Here is a 26,991-nt window from a genome sequence, read left to right on the forward strand (position 1 = left end):
TTAATCGCAGAAAATAATAAATAGAGGGTTTAACAAACAAAAAATGCATTTATGTCAAACTAATCAGCTAGAAAAAGAAATGAATTTATTAGGAAATATGGAACTGATCCCCTGAGAGGGATAAAAAGACAGGATTAAAGCGGTGAGCAGTTACAATGAACAAAGGGGTAAGTCAAAAGACAGAATTCACATCAAGTAGTAAAAACATTGTAGTTACTCTGGTTAATACTGTGGTTGTGTTGGTCAGCAGACAGTCAGACCTCTGGAGGGGGGAATGCATTCAATGAGTTTAAATGTGTGAGCTGAACCCGTGACGGTCATGAGAGAGAGAGAGAGAGAGAGAGAGAGAGAGAGAGAGAGAGAGAGAGAGAGAGAGAGAGAGAGAGAGAGAGAGAGAGAGAGAGAGAGAGAGAGAGAGAGAGAGAGAGAGAGAGAGAGAGAGAGAGATTCACTCTTCCAGACTTCACAGAGATCCATCAGAGCTTCTCTGGAATCTAATCATTCAATTCTGGTAAGATCTGATTCTCTTTCACAAACACACCTGTTACTCTAAACAAGTTTTATTCAGTTTGTCTTTTAGATGAAGGATGTTTTTAATACAGAAAATGTTTTGATGTTTATCTTTGTAATAATAATAATAATTCTGCAGCATTAATTAGATGGGCATCATAACAACTGATGTTCCCCTCATAACACATCTACTATTTATAATTTTTCTTTAAACTTGTGAATTTAACAAATAGTACATATGTTCATATTTCACCATCAAATCAAGAGAAAATTAAGAAATTATATTTTTCATATTGAAGAGAGTTTATTTGATGACTATTAACTTTTAACATGATATTTTTAGCTATGAACATTAAAGACGTCAATAAGCAGAGCTTAAATTTTTTTGGAAGAAATGTAAACAATCCAAAGTATATAATACCCTGCCCTGTTATATTTAATCTCACTGTATAGAGGGTCATGTAATGTTTTTATATCAGTTGTTGTTTGTGTGTGTTTTATGTGTGTTTTTTGTCATTTGTGTTGTAATTAGTCAGAATGTCTTACGGTGGCTCCGGTTCGATGTCACGTGGGGAATTTAGTGTTCACTTCGCCAGCAAACGCGGAGGAACCATAAGAGCAGAGGAGTGAGTATCAAACACAATCAATAATCAATCAATAACTCACTCACTCACTCACACAAACAATTAATAATCAATTTCTGAAATGACAATATATTGTGTATCTGTGTGTATTTGTGTGTGTGTGTGTTTAGGGCTGCTGGCATCACTCTTTTGGCTGTGATCATCACTGCTCTCATCATTCTGGGTTGCTGGTTTTACCGCAGGCGCAGTGGATACAAAAAGATTCGGGTGAGTTTGTGATGACGATCAGAGTCACAGGATTGAACCCTGGAGCTAAAACACATTAGGATCTAGACTCTGGTTTCTGATGGGGAGGTAAAAAGTGTCATGATATACCAAATACATTGATTGTATATTTATTTTGGTAATATCATGGCATACTTTGAAGTATCTTCAGAGTCATGTAAATGGTAGTAGGCACATAAATATTGGTAATAATTCAGGCCCATATGGCAAAAAATATATTTTCAAACATCATTTCAAAATATAGTTCAAAATACAAAAAATACTGAAATATATTTTGAATTTGGTTTACAAAAAAGTTTTTTTCCCACTTTATTTCTACTTTTATTTTATAATTTTTTTGTATATTTTGAAACATATTTGAAATATAAATATTAAGCATTTATATTCACGTTGCATTGAAAGAAAAACTTTCAACTGCAAAATATACTAATAATTGTTATATTTTATACATAGGCTTACTTATACATTTGATACTTAAAATACATTTTATACAAACTTTTATATTTTGGCCAGAAAAAATATTTTTTGTCATATTGGTTGTAAAATTAGACATGTATTTGTTGCCCCTGAAATAAATTGTAAAATATATGTTAATATATGGTTAAAACGAAATATATTTTCAAATTCAGAAATATATTTAATTTAAGGTGCAGTGTGTATATTTTAGCGGCATCTAGCAGTGAGATTATGATTTGCAACCAATGGCTCAGTCCACCGTTCACCGAAATGCATAGAGAAGCTACGGTAGCCACCACAGGACAAACATGTTGTTTTCTACGACAAAACGTGATCTGTAGAGCAGTTTGTCTGTTTAGGGCTACTGTAGAAACATGGCGGCACAAAATGGCAACTTCCATGTAAGGGGACCCATGGTGTATGTAGATAAAAAATGGCTCATTCTAAGGTAATAAGCACATAACAGTTCATTTCGTAAAGTCTTTATACACCACTGATAATAAAGTTATGTAATTTTTGTCCAAATATCATCCTAAAAGTTACACACTGCACCTTTAAGCTTTATTTTCTACAAAATGTATTTTGCACATATTGAAAACATACTTTCTTGGCCAAAGAAATTAATGTTTTTGGGTATGGGGTACCATGCTATATTTTTATTAAAGTACTCTTGTAAAAATCAGATGTTTTAAACTGTGATTTAATAACATAAGAGTGTGACTGACCTGTGTGTGTACAGAATGAACAGTCATGGAGAGAGATGAGTCAGTACACTGAACCTGGATCAGGAGATGAAAATAAAGTGGCCTTGAATGAATTCAGCAACATCAATACTGCGGTAAAACACAAACCTGTATTACTATACGTCTACTGACATGAAATATATTGTATAAAGAATTACTGTGAAATAAATCTGGCCTAAATAAAACTATAAATATATTGGTATATAAAAGATGTTATTTGTTACCGCTGAACAATACTTCTACAGCATTTACTAATAAATTATTAAAATCCAAAGTTAACATTAGTTAATGCACCATGAACTATTGTATTACCACTAACATTAACACAAGTTAATAAATGCTGCAGATGTATTGTTCCTTGTTAGTTCATGTTAGCGAATGCATTTACTAGGTAATGAATGCAAGTGTTGTTTACCAATATATTAAACTATAAAAAGTAATGTATTTGATTGCATTTACTCCAGATTAAATCTCCAACATCTAAGTGTTTCCCTCTGTCACATTTGGTTTATAAGAATCTGGGAATCTATGGAGTTTTTACCCAGAATTCCAGAGGGGATAAAGGAGACTTGTGACTTACTGTGACTGCAGGCTGAAAGGCTTTGGGTCACAAACTGTGCTCTGTGGATTACAAATAATGTGTGTGTGTGTGTGTGTGTGTGTGTGTGTGTGTGAGAGAGAGAGAAGAAACAGAAGTGATAAAGCTGCTACTTGTAATAAAGGTTATAAATGCTTATATAGCTTATATATTTTATGTATATAATAGGGGAAAGTTTAAACCTCTTACTGTCATTTTTTTTTGCTGTATTAGTTTGAGTTTAATGTTTTAAATGCTCTCTTGTAGATTCCCAACGCTCCTCCAGCTTATGAGAAGATCAACTCTAGACCTTCACCTCCACCTTATTCACCATAAACAAAAAACTGAGAAAGTACTGCAACACTGAGAGTTAAATACAGAGGAATAAAACAAAGTTCAGCAGTAATACTGTGTCTCTCTTTACATCTGATCTTCTCTTCTTCATCAAGGCTTTCAGACCTTACACACTTCTCACACAGGAACATATTGACTTAAGTTGTCAAAACATGATGTATGTGTCACTTAAACATTTAAATTAAGTTATTAGTTACAGTTGAATCTATTATAAACGGTTAACATTAGGGATAGGGCTGGGCAAAAAAAAAAAAGATTTTTATCGATAATCGTTTTTTTTATGTGGTCGATTCAAAATCGATTCTCAAAGAGCAGAATACATTTTTTTCTTTCATATTTATTTACGAAAATATTTAACGTAAGATTAACGTTAATTTAATTAGTCTTCTTCACTAGATGTCACCCTCTGTTTTGCCTTGCGCGATGTTACCCAGGAGTGAGAGGCGAGCCTGTCATTCATTCATTCAGTGCTTAAAATGGAGGTTTCAGGTGCTTTATTGACGTTGATGCCACCTTCACATAAAAAGTCAGAGATATGGAAGCATTTTAGATTTTCCAAGGAAGACGACGACAATAGTGTTGTGGCTTTTAATTTCTTTTTATTAATTACCCACTTCTGTTCACTGTTCTTTTTTATTAATATAGTATTTGTATTAAATCTATATTCATTGAGTTGAATCAAGAATTGAGTATAAAAACCAACCCGAGAACCGGAATCGAAAATTTAATCGAGAATCGAATCGATTTGATTGCTTGTGAAAAAAAAAACAATAATTGAAAGCATAATTGAGTTTCAATTTCAACAACCCACCATTATGGTGATCAGTGTTTGCATTATCATCAACTAATTTGCAAAATGGCTAATTTTTGCTCACACCTACAAAATGTCAATTTAAACATCTTATTATAAATTATCTGTGGGATATTTTGAGCCAAAACTTCACATATGTACTCTGGGGACACCAAAGATATATTTGACATCTTAAAAAAGTCTTGTGAAATTTCCTGTTTAACACTGAAGAAAGTATAATTGAGTACTCAACTAAATCATTTTCTGTATATTTTAATCTGGAAATTAAATGTACAGTGATGCTGAACTTCTTATTCAAGCTTAAAACATGTGCAGTTATCTGGTAACACATTTTGTGTAAATGTTTTATTGGAAAATAATAAAATCCTTACAGCACATAGCACAATTACAGTATGTGTCTCAATTTTAAAATATCCAAATATGAAGTAAAACATTCTGAAAACAAATCTATTGAGGGCAAATCTCTGTGTTTACCCATTGTAGATTTTTTCCAGAATGAAAACAAACTGAATACGTGTTTCATCTATTTAAATAACAAAGAACATGACAGATGTCTGATTTTACTTCAGTTATATCTGTCATGTTATAGATAAAACACAAACTCAATTTGTTTTTAGATAGTATCTTATAATACTCAACCTGATCACGTCTGAATACTGTATAGGCTTCAAGAAACAACTGAAGAGATGTGAGAGAGAAAAACTCTAGAGTATAATATGAATCATTTAATGGTTTTATCAGTGTGAAATGCTACAAAACATTACATTCAATACAAATGGAGTACAAAAAGTCGGCCAAACAAATACTTTTGTTATATACATTACTGGCCATCTGAAATCTCTACTTATCATGAAACACATTTATTTACAACTATAACCAAGATAATCGGGCATCTACAATAACTATTCTAAAAGACAAAATACAATGCAGTCTTTTCATATGAGGAGAAAATAAACCAGAGGAAAGCAAAACACACAACTTAACTTGTTCTAGTTAACTCTTCTGTAAAACATCTCTAGATTTCAGTGATTTAATCCCTCTGGATGATCTGTTTTTGTATGTAATACAGGTACAGTAACTCTACTGACAGTAGGAACATCAACATGAGCTCTCATTGGCTTTCCCAGCACTTCTACATTAGACGGCGTTGATGCTTGAACTATATTTAAAATGGCACCGTCCGGGCTTAACAGCAGTTTACTAGCAGTGGAGTTGGTTAACGCACTACTGGTTATCTGTACAACAGACTTGCTTTGAGTTTGCGGTTGTTGATGTAAAATAACAGGATTTCCATAAGCTGCAGGTTGCACAGCTCTGATTGGCTGACGCTGTGTCATTATAACCGTACTCAAGGATGGAGGTACAGTGGCTACGGGTGTGACTTCACTGCTGATGTTCAGACACCCGACTGGTGGAACGGTCGCAACTGGAAGTTTCTGCATCCTTGATATTGTGCTGTTCACTGGTGCATTCTGGGAAATCACAGTTCTTACGGCAGGTACCACTTGGTTGTGAGGTGGTGGCCTTGCCGAAGTTGTGTTGAGTAAAGGTCCTTGTGGAAGAGAACAAACTACAGAGGTTTCTGAGGGACGGTGTGACGGTGTAACTATGAGTCCTTTACCATCACAGGTGTGAAAAACAGGAAACCTCACAATGTTGGCCAAGCCTGGTTGTTCAGATGATACACCAGCATGAAGAGGTTGATGAACTGGAGCAGAAGATCTAGACGCGATCATGTTTACCTGCTGATGGACTCCAGCTTTAGATGTGGTGGGTGAGGGAAGCCTGAGCAGTGTTTGCTGTGTTTTCATACCTTGAACAACCGATGGAAAGGGACCTGAAGCGTTTAGACCTCGGGGGGGAGAAGGTGCAACACCATGAGAGGAGTTGGAGATGAGCAGAACATGGCTGCCTGGTCCAAGACCTTGAGGAGGAACAACAAATCTGGTGTTGTTGATGAGAAGTTGAGTTCCAGGGGCGAGTGGAGCGCTGGTGTTGATCACAATCTTCTCAGAGTTTGGTGGCCTCATCCCAGAGGTCACGACTCCTGGAGAAGTTAATGTAGAAATGTTACTGGTTTGTGTTTGTACTGTGCTGCTTATGGAAAGGTGATGGGACAGTCCAGCTGTGCAAGTGTTAATAGATGAGGGTGATGTACACAGTGATGAGATCGTTTGCGGCTTCCTAGCCGTGACACAATGTAACGGTAATGTAGTGTGTTTGCTCAAGAAACTTCCTGAAAAAGAAGAAGATATATCTGAAACAGAGCTGCCAACGACTAAACCTGTCTTACTGTTCAGAGAACTGAGCACAGAAACTGGCGTTGATACGGATGTGTCGTGTTTTACCACGGACAAAAGTTCAGAGGAAGCCATGTGACCAGTGCCAAGTGTTGAAAATGTTTTTCCCTCGACAGAACCGGCTGCTTTGAGGAGACTTTCACTATTCACTGATTCACTGCTTCTCGTTGCTTCTCTGTTTTGTAGCCCACTTGACATTGAAGTAGCATGTACCCTAGAAACAATTACAGGTGTGGTTTTTGTTGACGTGCCAAGTATCCTCGATGACGTCAACCCTGACAAACTGATGCTCTGGATGTTCGTCACTGGCCCAGAAGTTGTGCAACCATGAAGGTTGGGAATAATCTTTAAGGCATCAAGTGCAGGTGAAGTAAAGGGAACGTCTTTTGGAATGACACGTGTCGAGTTGTCATGCGAGTGGTTTATGAACATGACCCTTGACCCTGGCACCGTACATGTTGCAGTAGTTGTAGTGATCTTTGTTGCAGCTGAGGTGAGGTTTGTAGATGGACCGACCAGGAAGACCTTCTGAAAGGTGGACTGGTGGTCTGAAGGTCTGCTGCCTGATTTCATTACACCAGTATTTTGTTGAACCTTATGGACATCTTTAACAGTTAAACGGACACTATCAGTGCTCTTGCTTGTGGACAAGAGCAGTGGTTTAGCAGTGAGTAAAGTTTGGGCTGAAGTGCTATCAGAAGACAGAGTTTGATTCAAGACTGATGAAGTTAAGATTCCTGTTGAGCTGACTGGAATGATATCCTTTGAAAGTGACTCTCTGTTCATTACAGGAGTGATGGTGCCAGGTCCAGATTGTGTAGTGGATGTGAAAGACTTGGACACCAGAAAGGCTTTGAGTTGGGGAGAAATGGCAAAAACAGGGCTGGATTTTAAAGTGCCACTCTGTTCTGACGTTTGTACTTTGACAACTCCCGTGTTGCCTCCTCTAGTCGTAACGAGGATGGACTGTGAGTCTCTGATGCACACCGTCCTGAGCTCCTGCTTGGCATCGGGTTTGGTGGTGGATTTGTTTGGGACTACTTTTGGCTCAGTCTTTTTAGGCACGGTGGATCCTCCAGTAGTTATCGGTAAGGTCCTTAAACTAGGCAAAACTGCGGCACAGGGCGTTCGGACCTCGCTGGTTTCTTTCAGTGGAGCCACTTGCTGGACAGGAACCTTGTTTTCTGGTACAGCGTTGGTTATGTTAGGGACAGAGACAGAGGTGAGGTCAGGTGACTGCTGAGCTGCCTTTATCTCAGTGCTTTGAATCAGAAGATTTGAAGGTAAAATAAAGACTTGTTGCGTGACTTTCTCTCCTGGTTTGTGATTTGATATCGGCTGCACCGAAAACTTCACCGAAGGTCCTCCTTTTTTAAGAAGCCCCAAACCTCCTGCAGTCTTGTAGACCACTGCTTCAGTGTTTTCTGGTTTAGATGTCTGTGTTACAGTACATACTGGTTCAAGTTGTGTTAGCGGTGGATGGGTAGATAAAGTTTGGACAGGTTGATGTGTTGACGACAATGTCTTGCCCAGTCTCTGAGCAATAACCGCAGTGTTTGGATGATTTATTAAGGTCACTTTGTTTCCAACACTCTTGGCCAGCAAGGCCTGGATGTGCTTAGAAGTCCCCTGAAGCCTCCTCACAGGTTCGGATAACCCTGAAGCTCTTTCTGAAGGTTCTTGTGGTTTTGCTGATGTTGGATCACTGATCAATGCCCCGATATTTGGTGTAAAACTTGAAGAACTCTCAGGGTCCATTTTGCCCTTCTTGAATGTGCTCTGTTCCTCATTGACTGCATTGATGTGGCGACGTTTTGAAGCACGTGTGAAGGGTCCGGTTTCATTACCCGTCATGATGACTTCAGGTCTGTCATCTGGACATCTTGATTTGTGACTTTCAAACTGATTAAGGTGCTCTGCAAAAAATGAATATAATGGATCATTCCTTAAAAAATATTGCAAAGCTCTCAATGTGCAGCAGTTTAGGGCTCCCAGTATCTTTAAAACTTTAACAAAGAAAACAAACTGAAATATCTCAACTAGCGGGATATCAGTAACCTTTTCTTTTTATAAAGTCAGATATTTACAATAATCAGTTTAAACCACTCATCTATATAAATCAATGGATTGCGCATAGAACCTAACAGCGAGAGCTGAAGTCACCAGAAGAGATCGAGCGGCCATCTTGGTAATCCCAACCAGCAGAGGGCATCATTGACTTACATTTAAAATCATGATCTAAATTTACCCGTTCACAGCGTATCGTAAAAACTGATTTTGTGTGACTGATATGTGTACGTAAATTAATTGTTACTTCCGATGTTTTTAGCAAAGTTTTAGTTTAAGTCGGGCAGGATAATAAGGGATTTATAGAAAACGTTATATGTTGTAATGACATAGATGTGTAAATAAAGGTTTATGAGCATACACGCTCAGCATGATTTCTTTGTAAAGTTGTAATGTAAAGGAGACTTATATTCTATGGCTTTTCACCAGCATGGCAGTTTGCATTGCCTGTTGTTTTTATACTCTTGAATCAAATGTTAGTTTAACCACCGTTTAACCCATTACCTGGGGCCGTCATGTAAGCAGGATACCTGATTTTTCATCACCATTTTGCATGTATACTTTCATCTAATCATGACAAACTATACATCATGGGAAAGGTCTAAGACTGTAGTTATTATATTTTAAAACCTTTTAACAACACTCTAAAAACAAACGGTCCTATATATAGAACTAAAAGTGATTCTCGGCTCGTAATCATAGAGGAACCATTTTAAGTGCCATATAGCACAGATGAAGTACCTGTGTAGAACCATATTGTGCTATGTAGAACCATTTGTGGTGCTATTTTGGTGCTAAATGACCCCCATATGGTTCTTCATAGGTGCTTTATTGGTGCTATATAGCACTTAAAATGGTTCCTCTATGATTACAAGCCAAGAACCACTTTTAGTGGTATTTAGCAACGTTTGTTTTTAGAGTGAATAGTAATAATGTGGTGAAAGTAATATATTAATTTGTGACATGAGTATGCAGCAAAACGTTGACACCTAGTGGTCATTGTTGGTAAAACTACTAAATGTGTGACACAAACCTCATTTTCATGTGATTTTTTAACTAAAAAATTTGGATCACAGCTAGTTTAGACCTGTCTTTATTTTTTTTAGCATTTTTGACATGAAACATTGTATTTTTTATTAATTAAAGTAAATGTAAACTGCTATAACAATTGACAGACACTTGAAAATCTCCTTCTTAAAACAAGATTAGGCTTCTAAACAAAACAAATGCCAGAGTTATATTAATTTGAAGGTCTACATCACTTTCTCATTCAAAAAAAGCTGTGCCAGGTAAGGGTTAAAACATTAACAACTGTCAACATACATGCCAATAACATCATTAAAGCATGTTACTGTATGAACTAAAACAATATTGTACAGGCTTACATAAAATAACTGCAAAACCTGAAAAATGCTTGCATGCACATACCGTATTTTTAGAGCATGATTATTTGTTTTGATTTAAGATTGAGGATGTTTGCCAATAATAAAACATGATCTGATGATCTGATATGTTCGCTGCTGTAATGAAGATGAATGTATAGCAACTCGTAAAATGTACAACTTTAAATAAAACAACTTAAGACGTTTGCTTTGTACTAATGTAAAAGGAGTTATATCATTAAAATCTGATAAATTTGAACATACCAATATGGCAGCGCGGTGGCTTCAAAATTGTGACGTCATGCACAATCCAGTCATTTATATAGATCAATGGTTTAAAGATTTAATAGTGTTTGCTATTATAGTTTAATCATCTTGTAATATTGATCTCAGTCCTCTTTATTTTTTAGGGATTTGCAAGAACTCTGCATATAAAGTGTTTGAAAGGACTTACCCGTCACATCAGAATCTGCTGTCAACGTTCTGACAGCTTTGACTTCATCTTCAGGTTCTCTTGTCGTCTCTGTGGACAATGAAAGATCTTCACCGCTGTCCATCTGCTCCCTGGTGAAGTTCTCATATTCAGGGTGTTTTTTGAAATCGTCAAACTCTTTTTTCATGCGTGCTCTGTTGACAAGGGAAAAATACAAAAGCTCTGTTACCAGGAAATCATTGAAGCCTTAAGGTAGAGAAACAGAGAAATATTCAGGAGTGCAGTGAAGTGTAAACGTCTCTGAATTCCTGAATATAAATCACAATCACCTACTGGATCATTTTTTCATTCAACAACAAGACTGAAATGCAGAAGTTTAAGAAACCACAACACAAAATCTCAGCCCGTCAGTTACAGTAGATGCTTGAGTTAAAGGGGAAAAATATTATTGCACAGATTCAAGATTTCCCATCTATATTTAGAGTTTTATAAGTGCTGTTGGTTGTCAAACCACAACATTATATGAATTATTCACAGAACGAGCAGAAAATGTCAACCTGTCAACTAAGTAAATTCATGGTTACCTGTTCTTCTGGAAGGCCTTGACCAGTTTGGGTTCCCATGGCAACAGCTCATTTAACAGCCTAACCAGTGTGATGTGCAACTCTTTCACAGTGGATCTCTTGTGTTGCCATCTCACCTTAAATATTACGCACACACAAAAAAAAAAAACACTTTACTAACAATGACTACTGTTGTTATAGTAAATGTCATGTCTGTGTAAATGTTGCCTTTAATGAAAAAAACAACACTAATTTTTTTCACATGTTTAAAAACAAACACACAACTGTAATTATAAAAAAAAATAATTAATCAATTGTGTATTTGAGTTTTTTACCCAGTAAGGTAGCATGCACACCAAAGTGTATACGCTGTCGTATGTTGAATTGTTTTCAATGGAAGCACCGTGCTTTTAAAAAAAGCCAGCAGCTGGTGGGTTTTGTACGAGCTGAACGTCGACACTTAGTTAGCGTATTTTTTATACTTAGAGGCGAGAGTTTAACTTTTGGTGAAACGCCCAGCTTGTCAATGGCTGTAAGCAAAGACGCGTTAAAACAAATTAAAAGTCCCTACAAGATAAACATTAAATTTATTAATTTCTAAATAACTTGCCATATATATGTTAATATATATATATATTAGGGGTGGCACGGTTCACAAAACCCTCAGTTCGGTTCGTATCACGGTTCTATGGTCACGGTTCACGGTTCAGTACGGTTCTTGTTGTTATTTTTTCTTTACATTTTTAACACTCCAGAAATGTATTATCTTATTAATGTATTAATTATCCATAATTTAGAATACAGTATTAAAAAAAGTTATATCATGTAATCATGCACAAACTGAATTTGACTTTAAGCACATTATTGGGACCATCTCTGAGGAAAGCCAGATGAGATTTTGATAGAGCAAGAGGGAAGACATTGATGATTTCAAAATGCTTTTCATTTATTTGGCAAAAAAAGAGAATGTATATTGCCATCTACATGAACTTTATGTGCATTTTTAGCACACAAGGATAACTTGCATTTATTAAAATGCCAACTTCAGTGTAGCTCTTAGGTTTATCACTGAGAGGCTGCTTTAATACTGAGAGTTTATGTGGACGAGAGAGAAACATAACCTTTGCACCTGTAATATTTAAATCTCTTTAAGTCTCTTTTGTCCACTTTTGACTACTTCTGTCGTGATTACTTTGAGGGGAAATTTCTGAAATAAGATCGCGCAACTTTCACACGCAAGCAAAATGAAACTACGCAGAAATCAGCCGCTTTAATTGTATCAATGAAAGGCTAAAAATAGCGCTGAATATGAAAAGACGTAAAACATTGTGTTCAGTACCTCATATTAGATAAATGGTCGGAGAGAAGGCGATCTCCTGTGGCTGTTCGAGCACATTCAACCCATAGACTGCAGTTCAATCTATTGTTTTATTTCCGCTGTCATCATAAGTAACATGAAATAAAAATGTTTCCACACACCAAACTTATACGACGCTGGCGCATCCTCCAACTGCGGGCAGACTTCCTTTTCTCTCCCACTTGCCATTTCTACACATAACATAACCTGCAGTACTTATACTCCAAACCAGTCACCTCTTCTTTCGCGCGAAAGGGAAACACGCTATCTGAGCTCACATACAGGGCATGAGACTACATTGCGCATGCCATGAACCGTTGAACCGTGCGGCACACACGCGCTCCGAATATAATACTGTAAACTAGTGATGCACCGATGTATCGGCCGCCGATATTTATCGGCCGATTTTTGATGAATTTGAAACCATCGGCATATCGGCAATAGCACGAGAAAGGCCGATACCGATTGTTTATTAATTAACTGCATAAAGAAATCCATTATATGTAAAAAAAAATAAGTTAATGTCGTTAATAAAATAAATGCTGAATAGCAAAAAACACCTTTGAAGGTTGTCATGTTGTCTTATTATATGTGTTTTAGCTTAATTTGTGCCTCTCTTATTATGTTGGTCAGTTGAATGTTAATTAGATCCAATCCATGTTCAGTAAAAATAATTTGATGCAGAAATAAACTAGCTAATAGACCAACTGTATAGTATTGTATACAAGTGTTTAATATCGGTATCCGCATCGGTATCGGCCACAAGTTGTCTGTTTAAATCGGTATCGGTATCGGCCCAAAAAAATCCTATCGGTGCATCCCTACTGTATACATTCATAGGTTTTATACTGCATGAGGTAAGATAACTTATAGTGCCCGAAATGTTTTACTCCAAAACAAAGCAAAAACACTTACATTTCACCTTAAAGGGACACTTCACCCATTTACATTAAGCTTTGTATAGTTAGAAACCCAGTCATGTTTTTGAATGGTCGTGCATCATTCCCTCTGTTTCCGCTTGAGTCAGGAGAAATACAGATTTCAGTGTTGCACTTCCTTCTTTCAATGATGTAAAAATCATCATATTGCATCATTGAAAGAAGGAAGTCCAATATCTTTGTAGAGGGGATGAGAACACAAAATTTCCTTTTCTCTGTCAAATAGGCACGGAATTCTAAATTTATGTTACATTTCGACTACAAATATGATCCACTTTTAATAAAGAGTAATGTTTCCACGGGTGAAATGCTCCTTTAAAGTAACAACTTTTTTTGTAGTCATAAGTAAAGTTTGTTTTTCGTCAAAATAATAACTTATTTTAGTTATGAGTCAATGCGGAAATGGTAACGCAACAACACGTGTATGACGTGTCTTGTGGTAAAACTGCCGACCAATCAAAATGCAGTGGAAAGAGATCCAGCTCCGCCCATGGATCTGAATCCAACCCCGCCCCCTGGATGTTGTGTTCTGCAGTGAGGCGCTACTGTAAATTTCTGTCACAACAATGGAAGGCCCGCCTCTCCTCATTCCATTGGACAATGAAAGAACGTGAATGACATTGGGCACTTTTCCGCTCTGAGCGCTCCTTCAAAAATGCGTTGTGCGGCCAAAACGCAAGATGTTCGGCGAGGATAAACAGCGCACATAACACTCACTGGCCATAGAAAACCATTAAAAAAGGCATCTGCCATAAACGCGTTCGATGTGATTGGCCCCTAAGAGAGGTTTACCAAATATATTATGACACTAAGCGATTTTTTTTACATTATACCTTTACTCAGAAAGGACAGTGGAAAGTGACTGGAGAGACTATTTTAAAGTAGAGATCTTTGCCAAGAAAGTTTTTTTGTTAAATACTAATGAAATGATTTGTGAAAATAAACCATTTCAAGTACAGACTAATAAACTTTAAAATATGAATAAGGTGAAATTACTGAACCCAAACATAAGAGCCTGATAAAAACAATGCTCATTTACATGTCTGATGTGCTTAGAGGATTTTGCATCTGAATATAAACAAAAACGTTTAAATGATTTGTTTCCGTGAGTGTGTGTGTGTGTGTGTGAGTCTGTGTGTGTGTGTGTGTGTGTGTGTGTGTTTGTGTTCCCTCTCTTACTAACAGATCTCTTTTTGGTGCTGTTAATTTGGTCTAATTCATCTTCTGTTCGACTGATCAAACCTCTGAGATCATCCAGACTGGAGCACACCAGCTACAGAGAAATGACAAGAAAGAGAAATTGAAATGTAAGAGACATAAGGATGCCTTTTAATAAAGACCTAACTGTTACATAAATACTTCTTAAATAACACTTTTGGGATCATTTATACTAAGTAAGTATAACTTAGCTTCGTGTCAGTTCTGATCACACTGTCTGGGTTTATTTCTGCAATAAAACCTGCTGCCGCTACATTATCCCGCTTATTACACAGACATTTACCTCATAAGTAAGGATAAGGAACATTAAATATTGATTTGAAATATTTTATTTCCATATTTTAATGAATTCAGACCTTTCACAAGGAAAACCCGTTTACTTTTTGTTTCAAGATAAGGGAAGACGTTCAAATGTCATGAACACACTATTTGATTTTTAAATATAATGTCATATAGAAATAATTATAATAATACAAACCGGTCGTGACTGGTCAATCAGAATCAATCATTTTAGAGCGGCGTGTAATAAGTAGAAATATGAGGGAGATAATAACAGATAATAACTCTTTCATGATGATGAGCTCACCTGTAATGATGGTTCCACTGGACCGGTTTTTCTCTTCACTGATACAATCTTTACATTCAACTTTCTTCCTGGATATAAAGAAACATTACATAGCATCAGTAACACATGACAAACACTCAGAACTACACAACATAATTTATAATCTCATCATGTGCATCATGGCAAGTGGTGTCCCTCTTCTTTACAAGAGTTAAAATAAACTTTAAAAATCTCATTTTTGGCTTTAAAATACATATTTAATTGAATCTCAGAGAGGCATCATGGAGTGTAATTGCAACAACATAACCTTTTTAACACAAATGAAGTGGTTGTATTGTGAATACTTATTTTTTAACACATATCATTTTATTAAATTGTCTTATATATAGCAATATTTAAGAAAAAAGTAAAATCCCCCAAATTCATGTCTGTGGTGTTTTCTTGAAGATAGCTACATTTGTGACAGTTCATGTGTTGCACTTTATTTGTTTCTGTGGTGTTATGTTTATAACTTGCAGATTTAATATATTTTTTATTTTGATAAATATTTACTTATTAATATTTCCTAAATGTCCCTTAGCCTGAAATCATCATGATGGCAGCCTCCAATTTAGAAAAAAAACTGGATCAAGGCTAATTTGTCTGTGGGGTTAAAGACTCTATAGTAACTCCACAGTGTTATAAATTATTTCAAATTAAAAATTGTATTAAGCTTCAATTTTAATGGATACAGCATATTAAACGAATTTTAAATGCATAACAATATAGTTTATGAAAAGAAAACCACATTTATTCACGCCGAATTTATTATTTCCACAAATGTATTCACGCTGTGTGTCTAGCATGGAAACTATGGCCCTTTTTTGCCCCTGATATAGGGAACCAATCACAGAACAGGGAGGGGGCAGCAACAGGGCAGCAGACGCAAAGTTAATTTTCAATGCAGCCTTAGATAGTGTTCGAAATAGTTTGAACACAAATTTATAAAAAAAGAGAGCAACTTCTGGCATTAAATTTCATATTCAAGTAGGTGTTTAGATATGGCAAGACATGATAGTCACGAAGTTTTATAGGACCAACCTGCTAGGCATCGTCATCGATGAAGTACAATTAACTTATTAATGGTAAGTGGTATTTATTAATATCATATTGTCATTATGTCTGTACTGTTGTTTTCACTAAGTTGTGTTGCTTTTCAATATCAATATACAGCTACCGGTTTAGTTGCATAGCTTTCAGCTGTGTGCACACATACCGATAAAATTCTTTTTGCGTTTGAATTGATGTCGCTCTACATACATCATCTGGTAAAATTGAAACGATTGGCTATGAGCTACGTACAAACACATTTGATAGACATTCATCGCGCCCAATAAACAGCTCTGGGCATTCGTAAACCACGCCTCAAATACGAAAAAATTAGCATATGGTTACCAGACCACGTCTCATTCTCTATGATACTGGTCTGGTGTTAGCCAGGCTAAAACAAAGAAGCATTTTTCAATTTCTGCTTCTCATTTATTGAAGAATGACCCATGTGTGTTATGACAGTTATTGTTGTCTATTGAGACTCACGAAGTTTCTGTTTCTTCTTTCTGATGTTGTCGGCTCTGTGCAGACGCTTCTTCAGTCTTCTGGCCTTTATGTTTAGTTTGCCTGTGTTTGTCTTCCTCGTGCTCTCGCTCTTCTTCTTTCTTTTCTTTCTCTTGGTCGTACCCATTTTCCCTTTCGATTGGTCTCGCCGGCTGTTGATTTTAGGCTGGATGATAGTGTGACAGTGAGTACAGAGGTGTGGTGATGCTCCGGAGCATTGAGCACAGAGACGCTTCTCATCGACGGTCTGCTGAGACACATCATCTGTCCGGAGACTCAAAGCAGGAGATTTCCCTTTGTAGCAGCTGTCTCCTACTCTGAAACACGGCTCGATGTTCGACTCCTGTTCTTCTTTTAAATGTTTTAACTCCATAGACTTCTCCTGAATGCCTCCAGAATCCTCCTTACACTGTAAGTGGACGCCGGAGGGGCATTTTTGATTCAGTTCCTCTCCATCATGAAGTGAATCGCCTTGTAAGCCCCACGCACACATCTCTACATCACCCGAGCTGTCATTCTCCACCTTCACAGCATCTACATACAGAAACGATCCTTTATTCATCTCATCCTTGACTGCTGTCTTTTCTGAGCTTAGTGCCTCCTGAGATCTCTTGACATGAAAGAGCGGCAGTGGAAACTCCATCTCTAGACAAGGACTCTGGCGGTAGATCCTTAAATCTGCACCGCAGAAGTGGGGAAAGTGGATGTAGGTGTTCTCCTGCCCGTCGTAGCCTAGGATGGACTCGCGGCACTCGTGAATGGGCTGCCCGAGAACGGCGTCCTGCACGTCTTTCTGCGTCTCGTACACGTGATCGCAGAGTCCCTTGAGAAGCCACACGCGCCGATTAAACGGAAGGAGGTGGAACGGCGTTTCCTCCAGCGGATTCATCTCCCCTACGGTCCAGAAGAACTGATGGCAAAGACCAAGCTGCTCGGCTCGCCCGACCTGATCTTCGCTCCTGCCGACCGCCTGATACCAGCCCTGAACTCTGCGACGCAGCTCTGCCTCCCACTTCCTGTAAGGCAGCGGTGGGCGTCGGTGTAGGGTCGGTCTTTTGTGCGGGGGGCAAAGCAGAGAGGTCATAACCTTTGAGAGGAAAGAACTACAGCGGGGCATCAATAAACAACGCTCCAGCTCATAGAAAACAATCTCAGGGAGGTTCAGCGCCGTCTGGGCCAGACACAGAAAGTGACCGATGGCCGGGAGCTCCCACATGGTACGGATCGACCACGGATCTGCCAGGGAGAGCAATGAACGTTCCCATTCCTCCATCTCTTTGACCGACACCTCCTCTGCCTCTTTCTTCTCCAACTCTCGCTGTCTAGATGTCAAAGGTTAAAGAGTCAGTGGTAAGAAAGTAAATACAACAGATTTTTGAAATTACATCTGAAGCATTTTTAGTTAGTATAATGTGATTAATAACATGTCGCCTTCTGTAATAACACTAAACCAAAAATAATCAGGATTTTTAGGAATAATCAGGGATTGAGCAGTTCTACTAACAGGTTTTTAGTTACGAGGTCTTCAGATGATTATGTGCTCACCGTTTCTCCTCTTTGGCTCGTTGTAGCTCCTCTAGTCTCAGTGCTTGAACCATTATAGACTCGCTGCCACCCACCGTAATAGCCGCGAGGCTTCGCGGGACTGACCGTCTCCTGGATGACGCACCTGCCGGGCCTTTTTCATCCTCTGTGCCAAAGCGACCTTTAGACGTCACAGCCAGGGTAGTTTTCTCCCTCAACGTTCTAGTGAAGAAAAACAGAACCAGATCATCACTCGGTGACCGGCGTTCAAATCACGACATACAGCTGAACTTCTCAATAAAGAAAAATCATCAAATAATCTTGAATAGTGGTTAAAGGCCTGAGCTGGTACTCCAAATATTCCAGGTTTCAAAAATGATTTAGATCAGAGTATCGCGTTTTCAGCTGTTCTTAACCATCTCAGGCATCATCACTGGCTGACTGTCCATGTAAGTGTTAAAGTTAAGTTAAAGTTGGATTGGATGCAAATTTCTAAACACAGATTACATCCTGTCTTTTTAGTTAAACACATAACTAATGGTGATTTACCTGGACAGAAGGGTGAGCTTCTGTTCTAGAATCATCTCGAGTTTCTGGGCCTGTTTGGACATCCAGTGATGAACTCCATGAAAGCGGTAACAATTCTCCAACATCAGTCTGAAATCAGCCACAAACGCTGTGATGGATTCATACTCTCGATTCACAAACTTATCATCCATCTTTTTGAAGCACATCTCGCCATCAGGGGCCTGATCGCCCTGCGATCCAGGGCCGACGGGGTGCCAAAACGCTGCCGTCGTAGCTTTGTGCTTTTCCGAAAGAAAGCTTTGAAATATTCTGTAGGCCTGTCGGATCTCTGGCGTGAGATCGTCTTCATCTTCCACTGTGCTAGACGGTAAAGACCTGCTGTCGTCTTCTGAGATCACCGTGCCATCCGCTTCACCTTTATTACAGTGTGACATGAAATTCTCCAGCCCTGATTGGTCAGATAAACCGTTACACAGCCGCTCTGAGACCTCCAGACACCCGGGCCCGTGGTACTGTGACCCAAGCTCGGGTTTGAGTGCACACGAGGCCAAGGTCAAACGGTGGTTCAGGTTCATGTCCCGGGCACTGTGTGACACAGATTCACACGCGTGTCCGCTCTTCATTCTCCAGCTGTGATGCTGAGGACCTCACTCACCTGGACACGTGCCTCCTGCATCATCTGTCAATCAATGTCAAGCTGTCATCATATGAGGTCATATCTGTTCCTGATGGACACTGGGATAACAAAGCACACCAAAGTTTCATTACAGGTCCAGTTTAAATGAGGTCTGGCTAAATGTTTAAAACCAAATACAGTTTAATTTGAAAAAAATAGCGCAAACTAAAGAAACTCTTTATGCATTATTGTGATTTTGTATCAACTAACACATTCGCTAAACTCCTTAAAACGGCATATTTCAGCAACAAGTGGACTTGATTCATATTTTAATCGTTATGCTGATGTTTTATAAGCTTCTCTCACATTACCGGAGCGCTCTGCTGTGCTGTCGCGTAAAACATTAAACCAGGAGCACTAGGCCACAACGCCGGCGGCCTCGATTTCACTCCCACGCCCAGGACGGGTCGACTGAGACGGCAGCATCCGGTCTCCCTCACGATGATTTCTCAAGCTCATAGTTCCAGTCCTGTGCGGTCTGTGAATAAACAAAAGCGTTCGCGTAAAAAATATCTGCGACTCTTACTTAAAACAAAACAAATGAAAAGATAAAATGGGTTTAATAAAATACAAACACACAGAGTCAATCAGAGTCAATCAAAGACACAGAGACTCGCTGTGTGTGCGCGCGCGGGTGCGTACGTGCGTGTGTATAATAACAACAAAAGTATAATAAATAAACTTAAACGAGTTTTTGATAACGTGATTAATTTAATAGAGTAGAATCTGTGAAGACCCGGCGAAGGTCATTTTTACTGTTTTTAATGTTTAAAATCATCCTCATAATGATTATATATTTTATGTGACAATATAACCTTGGTATCTTTAATATTGACTGACCAAGATCATGTTTGGAATTAAAGTTTAACGCTTTTACTCTTATCATGAGATTATGAGACTTTAGTTTATTCATTATCATCATTTTGACTTTGATGACCAGTACTCCTTTTTTCATTTCTCTTTCTTATTTAAGTGAGTTGTTGTTTTGCATTAGCTTGTTTTGAGCTGTTTTATTTGCATCCACTGGCATTTTAACTTACATTTGTCACGCTAATATCGCAGTTGTTATGACCAGCAGGTGTCAGTGACGGACATTATTATAATTATTTGTAAGCGCTGCGCAGACTGACCAGCATGTGACGTCAAAGTATCGCGAGATCGATTCAAAAGCTAAAGGCCTTGATGCTCTTTTGTTTTGTTTTAAACTGGGCTTTAACCCGCCTGAGAAGCCTTGCTCGCTACAGTCAATATCTCTGATCTGATACTCAGTTTGAGTCCCGGCTGATCTGACGACTTATGTCTGTGTGAAGTTTACATGTTTTCTCATGTAGGTGTGATGTTTGAGTAATTTCACCTGTTCTTCTGTCAGTACCACCAGGTACCTAGATGTGACTTTAAACACAACAGCTGTTAAAACAAGTGTAATTATCACTAGCACTGCTTTTACCCATAAGACATAAAAAAAAATAATCCGTCCAAAAATATGTTTTAAAATATGCTTAATTATATATATTTTTGAAAATAACCTATATTTATTTCAAAATGTATTTCAGGGGCAAACAAATACATTTCTAATTTTACAACCCATACGGCAATTTTTCCCTGGCAGAAATATTAAAGTTTGTACAAAATGTATACAATTATACAGTAAGTTATATTTACGGGTTTGTAAATAACAAAGTTTTTCTTTCAATGTGACGTGACTATAAATGCTTCAATTTAGATTTATTTTGTAAAATATATTTTAAAATATACAAAAAGTGGCCAAAAATATATTGGTTAAAAAAATACATTTTTGGAAACATAATTCAGTACACATATTTTTATGCACATTCTTTTGTATATTTTGAAATACATTTAAACTTATATTTGAAAATATATGTTTTGCCATATGGGTAAAACAAGCACGTAAAGCGCTATGCTAGTACGTTTTTACTTTATTCAGAGGATCCCATATTAAGATTTAATGGCAAAATGGTTACTATGGCAATCTTTTGTAAGTGGCTTAATGGATGTATCATTGATTGATAAGTCTGAACTGAAGGATGTTGCTTACAGCTGCTTGTGTTACCATAGTGACCAGACCATAAAACAGCACCCATCTCATTTAATAGAATAAGTTAGTTTAGCAAAAATATATGAAATGTGATAACATCACAAATATATACTGCATACAGCGGTCCCTCAAACTGTAGAGAGATTTAAATAAGATTTCTTAATGTGCGTTTACGTATATTAAATAACAGAGATAAATCCTCTGATGGAAAATACATTTTAAGATCACATTAGGCAGTGGTTCTCAAACTTTTAGCTGTGCGGCCCCCCTTGTGTATGATGCATCTTTTCGTGGCCCCCCCAAAGAAACATAAAACATACTAAAACTTAAAATTTGAATGAAACATAATATGTTAAATGATACAATGGAGTGATGTTGGTTTATAGCTTTTATCTTTGTTTTTTGTTTTAATTGCATAGAATTTATGATAAATGAATGCATTTTATAAAATGTCATTAACAGTCTGAGAATCACTGACATAAGGCACTAAAGCATGCAAATGCTATTTATGAACTTTTATAAGATGCAAATAATTGATTTATCAAATTGTAATCTGTTGTAAAAAGTTGGATGTTACTCTGTCAGACATACAGACAGGGGTTTGACAACTAGTCAAAGAAATCACCATCTAAATACATTAAAGAGATCTAATCAAGTCTTCTGCTTAATGCATAGAAAGATACTCCAGTAATCTTATCATGTGTAGGAGATCAGCTGATATTTCAATGGTTGCAAACCATGCCAAGAAACTAAAGTCTATAGATGTCCAAAATCTCAATATGAACTCAAACATTTCTCTTCTAATCCTCCCTGTGATCTCTTGTTTACATTTATCATTTTAAATCGATACCTTCAAGAAACTTAAGTTTTATCTTTTGAGATATGAAAAACCACACATTGTTTCTGGAATCAAAATATTTAATAAGTACATAACAAGTATTATACCATGTATAAAATTTGGAATCACAATTCAAAGCATTGTTTCTGCTAGGACAGCAGGTCAAATTTGCCACATTTAAAAAGCTGAACGATGGAAGAGCAGAAACGAAATAATAAGAGGAAAATAAATCAACAACCTCCATCAGCAAACACACCATCATCAGGTTTAACCATCGACAGTCTCCTGCTTACAAAATATCTCTTGTGGTCTTTAGTAAGTGCAATAAAACCCTAACACACCAACATTGAAGTCAAAGCAGATGAGTAGAGCGAGAGATTGAGAAAACGCAGAAGAGAGAGAGAACAGCCAAAAATCACAGAGAAACTAAACGGAAGAAAAACAGAGAGCGACACACTTCACAGATTGCGGTATAATCATTAAACGCTTTACATTTGCAAGAAAAAAGACATCACCACAAAATAAGACGAACGAGCCGAGCAACAGACGACCGAAGGGGTTGAACAGGAAGTGACACGTGTGCTCTATCCCATAATGAACAGGGTCCAGTTCTACTGTGATTGATCCCATTCCACATCAGTGGAAACTTGTACATTAACAGGAAGATCTGGAGTGATTTCACTTCATCTCATCTGTCCTGTAGGTTTAAGGGTTCTCATTAAACCAGCAAATCAAAATGCAGAACAATTAAAAAAACATCATCTGACCGCCCATTATTATTGAGTTTACCTCTCTAGAACATGTGTGACAATGAAACTTTACATTTAACCACATTTTACCTTCACATTGTCATTACTGTAATGCAAATTCAATATATTATTTCAATTGCATTTATGCATATTAACAATTAAAACATATTAAAGTATTTACACATTGCAGTATTTGTTGTACTAGCTTTACTAGTAGATTTTAATTTAGTTACATCTGATATTACAGTATTTTCATACTGTAACAGATGAAATACTCTAATACAGTAATAACAAATAAAACATCAAATAAAATCTGCAGACACATTAATGGTAATGATAATGTGAGGTAAGATGCTCTGAATCAAAATATATTTTCATTTTGGGCTGAAAAACGAGCCAGATTCTAGTTTCATTCTTTATCCATTTGGCAGATTCTGTTAACTAAACTCATGTTAACTTCTATTTTACCATTTTTAAGGCAGAATTTGCTACGTGGTAATCCAGTAAACTAATGTTTTCGGACAGGATTGTGTCATGGTTAGTTGAATACAAACGTCAGGCTGGCGTTTGAGATGAAGTGCGTGTGAAAGCATCGCTGCTGTGCGTAGAGCAGATTCATGTCCATATTCACTCTTAAACTCATCGTCCTTTACTGTAACCAGGGAAAAACTGATCCAGGAGCAGCTGTAGGTTTTTATTGAGGGTCATGGGATAATCTTTGCCCAGGTCGTGGCGGCAGGCGGGGCAGGTGAACACTTCGGCTCGAAACGACCTCTGCAGACAGGTCTGGAGTCAGAGATGAGACGTAAAAGAGAACAGAAAGGCATTACAGACAGATACAAAAACACTAAAGATGATTTCAAACAGCTCGTGAGCTACACAACTCTCCTAAAGTCACATCACATGAGCTTTCTGTGAGGACATTTCGCAATTAATTAACTGATCTTCCTCACAAACACTGACACACACTAGCTTTACATCATGTGTTTTATCTAAATCGCTGTATTTATAAAACCTCTGACAGATGAAGATTTCCTCTCATTTTGGCTGTTCTGTGTTGTGTTTTAGGTATGAAGGAGTTTGATTGACAGGTGTCACTCATGTGTGCTCACCTTGCAGACGTTGTGTGAGCACTCAGTGGTGATTGGCTGGTAGGATAACTCCTGACAGCAGACGCACATGAACATCTGCTCCACCTTACGCAGGAAGTTCTGCAGGAGAACAGGAAGTGATGCATGACGGTATCCATGGCAACTGCATTATCCTGACAGTCAGGGCAAATGTGTGCAGGCCTGATACAGTGAGCTAAGCTAAGAAAGCAGTGTGTGTGTATGGTACATGTGTAATGTGTGTGTGTGGTTGTGTACCGGTCCCTCCACGAGGAAGCTCAGAGCTTCATCCCAGAGTTTCCTGTTGGGTTCATCTTCTTGTATGAGACTCCGCTGTTCCTCTGACAGAACAAACGCTTCCACATCCTTTGAGCGCTTCACCTGTGGCTCCTCCTGCTCCTCACACACACCTGACACACACAGATGAATCTTCTAAATCTCATGATATTTCTGCCCGTCAAGTTAAATTTTTTGTTGTTTTTTTTCGACACATACAAGACTGAATAAACCATAATAAAATAATCTTACATTAAATCTTATTCTTTAGGGTCATAAATAAGTTGGCTAATACAAATTCACACCTGACATGAACAGAATGGAAGCGGGCCAAGATCAAAAATTGTATCATTGCGTGAGCCAGATTTAAATGTGTAGCGTTTCTTGTATTTGACACATGTGTGCTATGGGATGCACCTTTATTTTTAAGAATGAGTGTCCCCCTAACTTTCAGGTTGGCCTAAAAAAAAATGTCATCCCTGCGTCACTCTATAACAATACACAAAGTGTGTAAAAAAAATGGTACAGAAAAATGACATTTTGATGAAAAAAATATAAAATTCTGGAAAAATCTGGAAAATAACTTAAAATTCCATAATATTCAGGAAAATCATGACCTGTGGAAACCCTGTTACTGTGGGTTCACACCAGCCGCGTTTGAGGCATCAAATTCGTGTATACCGCAACTACTTTGCCACTTGAACTTTTTTTTACTCTCTTCATTCGCACATAAAAATCTAGTCACAGAGACATTCACGCAGAAATTTGCATCATTGGAGGGGCTTTGCGACTCCATTTGCTTTCTGTAATCACATCACTACTAGAGCAAGCTCCTGATTGGTTAACGCGGTGCGTTTTTCTGCCAAAGTTCAATTTTTTTCAGCTTGCGTTTTTCCCCGCGGCAACTCTCCATGCGCTCGAACAAGACGTGTGAATGAGGCGGAATTGCGTATACTGCACCACGCTAAACGGCTCATTTGTGCCGCGAGACCTCCAGACGCACCTAAACGTGTCTTCACATTGACTTCACATTGAAATCAGTCGCGCTTGACCCCTCTACAGCGGCTGGTCTGAACGCAGCATTACAGATATTGGCCAAGTTTGGAGTTAATATTGAAAGTATGGAGTATGTGTAATATTTTTCTGTACCTGTGAGGTTTTCCTCGGCTCTGTCTGGACTGCTGTTACTCTGATGATGATCTTCTTCCTCCACGTTCACCGCCGGCTTCTCCTCTTTCTCTCGAGCGTTCCTTTGTCCTCGTGTGGATCTCGGTCGACCTCTTTTCCTGCCCCGCGTAGATCCGCCACCTCCTCGGGCACTCGCTTCTTTCTTTGTCTTATTGGCCATCGCTTCTTGATACCCAGGAGGATACTGAAGCAGACAGACGGACGTTACTAGATTGATGAAACACTTCACAGACTGCTCTATCATTTGAATGAATAGTGGTGTTTTATAAACAGGGTTCCCACTCCTTAACTTCAAATTCAAGGACGTTTCAAGGACTTTTCAGGTCCAATACCCTCAAATTCAAGGACTAAATGTGAGGACACATTTCAAGTGAGAGCAAGGTTACATCGTGTTATCTTTTAAGATACATTGTTACAGTTCCTTTTTTGAGGGAACTCGCGCTGCGTCACTGCGGTGACACTTTGGGGACGCCTCCAGGGCTAAGTGCGTATGAATGTGTATATCAAATTCAACCAATGGTGAGGCTTAACGACAAAGACAGGGTGACGCGGGAGCCAGGAAGTATATCGCTATCTGAAATATTGCCAAAGACGGCGTTACAGGGACACAGGGAGTATGGCAAGGGAGACGCAGCGTCTCGTTCCCTTCTCAGGGAACAACAGTTACATACGTAACCCGAGACGTTTTCATGTGTCAAACACAACTATGAAAAAAGCATTTTGGTATGAATCAACATTCACATACAGAAGATATAAGCATTTAAAGCGAACAGGTTAGCACGTGTGCTTAAAAGGCTAGAAATTTTATGATATTATCCTACACTACACAGGGAATAATATGGATTTTATCAGAAAACATCTTGCATAAAATAGATTCAAGCACTTTCAATGACCTGTATCTATGTATGTATATTTTCAAAAACTTCCCAGGGCCTTACATTTTTTCAGATTCACAAACTTTCAAGGATTTCAAGGACCCATGGGATCCCTGTATAAAGTTTGATTATATGACAGTGTTAACTTTGGAATAAGTCCAAATGTATTGTGTAATAATCATATGATAAACCCACAGGAAGTCATCAGATGCCACCCACACGCTCACACACGTCATACCTGTTTCAGGTCCTCACCTGGACTTTTAGGCCCAGTTTTTTGCTTCGTTCTATTCCTTCAGGAGTCCAGGGTGCTGGTTCAACATCATCTCGTCTCAGCAGATACCTCCACACCAGAAATCCACACTTACCAATCTCAGGCCAATACTTCACCACCTACAACACAACATATACTCAACAATACACACTATCCATCCAT

The 26,991-nt window shown here is 38.0% G+C and overlaps 3 protein-coding genes across 4 annotated transcripts in view; 1 reads left to right on the top strand and 2 right to left on the bottom strand.

Moving 5' to 3' along the window:
- The first annotated feature begins 381 nt into the window (after positions 1 to 381).
- mlana (melan-A) lies at positions 382 to 4,705 on the top strand. The gene is made up of 5 exons (XM_065243605.1): positions 382 to 511; positions 1,043 to 1,136; positions 1,265 to 1,361; positions 2,575 to 2,673; positions 3,423 to 4,705. Exons 2-5 carry the CDS (start codon positions 1,048 to 1,050, stop codon positions 3,489 to 3,491), a joined length of 354 nt encoding a protein of 117 aa, XP_065099677.1. The 5' UTR covers positions 382 to 511; positions 1,043 to 1,047; the 3' UTR covers positions 3,492 to 4,705.
- Positions 4,706 to 5,037: 332 nt separating this feature from the next.
- Positions 5,038 to 20,100, bottom strand: LOC135721402 (uncharacterized bromodomain-containing protein 10-like). Of its 2 annotated transcripts, none has more exons than XM_065243603.1 (9): positions 19,776 to 20,100; positions 18,810 to 19,523; positions 18,282 to 18,482; positions 16,719 to 18,058; positions 15,165 to 15,232; positions 14,544 to 14,633; positions 11,087 to 11,202; positions 10,524 to 10,696; positions 5,038 to 8,536 (listed from the first exon to the last, which is right to left on the bottom strand). In XM_065243603.1, the coding sequence occupies exons 2-9, from the start codon at positions 19,409 to 19,411 to the stop codon at positions 5,343 to 5,345; spliced, it is 5,784 nt and encodes a 1,927-aa protein (XP_065099675.1). In that variant the 5' UTR covers positions 19,412 to 19,523; positions 19,776 to 20,100; the 3' UTR covers positions 5,038 to 5,342. The 2 variants fall into 2 exon arrangements, with proteins under 2 accessions (XP_065099675.1, XP_065099676.1); XM_065243604.1 differs by having other exon boundaries at positions 19,771 to 20,100.
- A 2,317-nt stretch (positions 20,101 to 22,417) lies between these two features.
- Positions 22,418 to 26,991, bottom strand: part of LOC135721401 (E3 ubiquitin-protein ligase UHRF2-like) — a 29,902-nt gene continuing 25,328 nt past the window's right edge. Inside the window, exons 12-16 of the mRNA XM_065243602.2 lie at positions 26,811 to 26,948; positions 25,642 to 25,864; positions 24,475 to 24,626; positions 24,220 to 24,318; positions 22,418 to 23,893 (exon numbers count right to left, since the gene is read on the bottom strand). Coding sequence (XP_065099674.1) covers positions 23,747 to 23,893; positions 24,220 to 24,318; positions 24,475 to 24,626; positions 25,642 to 25,864; positions 26,811 to 26,948 — 759 coding nt within the window. The 3' untranslated portion in view covers positions 22,418 to 23,746. The remainder of the gene's footprint in view (positions 23,894 to 24,219; positions 24,319 to 24,474; positions 24,627 to 25,641; positions 25,865 to 26,810; positions 26,949 to 26,991) is intronic.

Source organism: Paramisgurnus dabryanus, chromosome 18 (genome assembly GCF_030506205.2).
Source record: "Paramisgurnus dabryanus chromosome 18, PD_genome_1.1, whole genome shotgun sequence".
NCBI lineage: Eukaryota > Metazoa > Chordata > Actinopteri > Cypriniformes > Cobitidae > Paramisgurnus > Paramisgurnus dabryanus.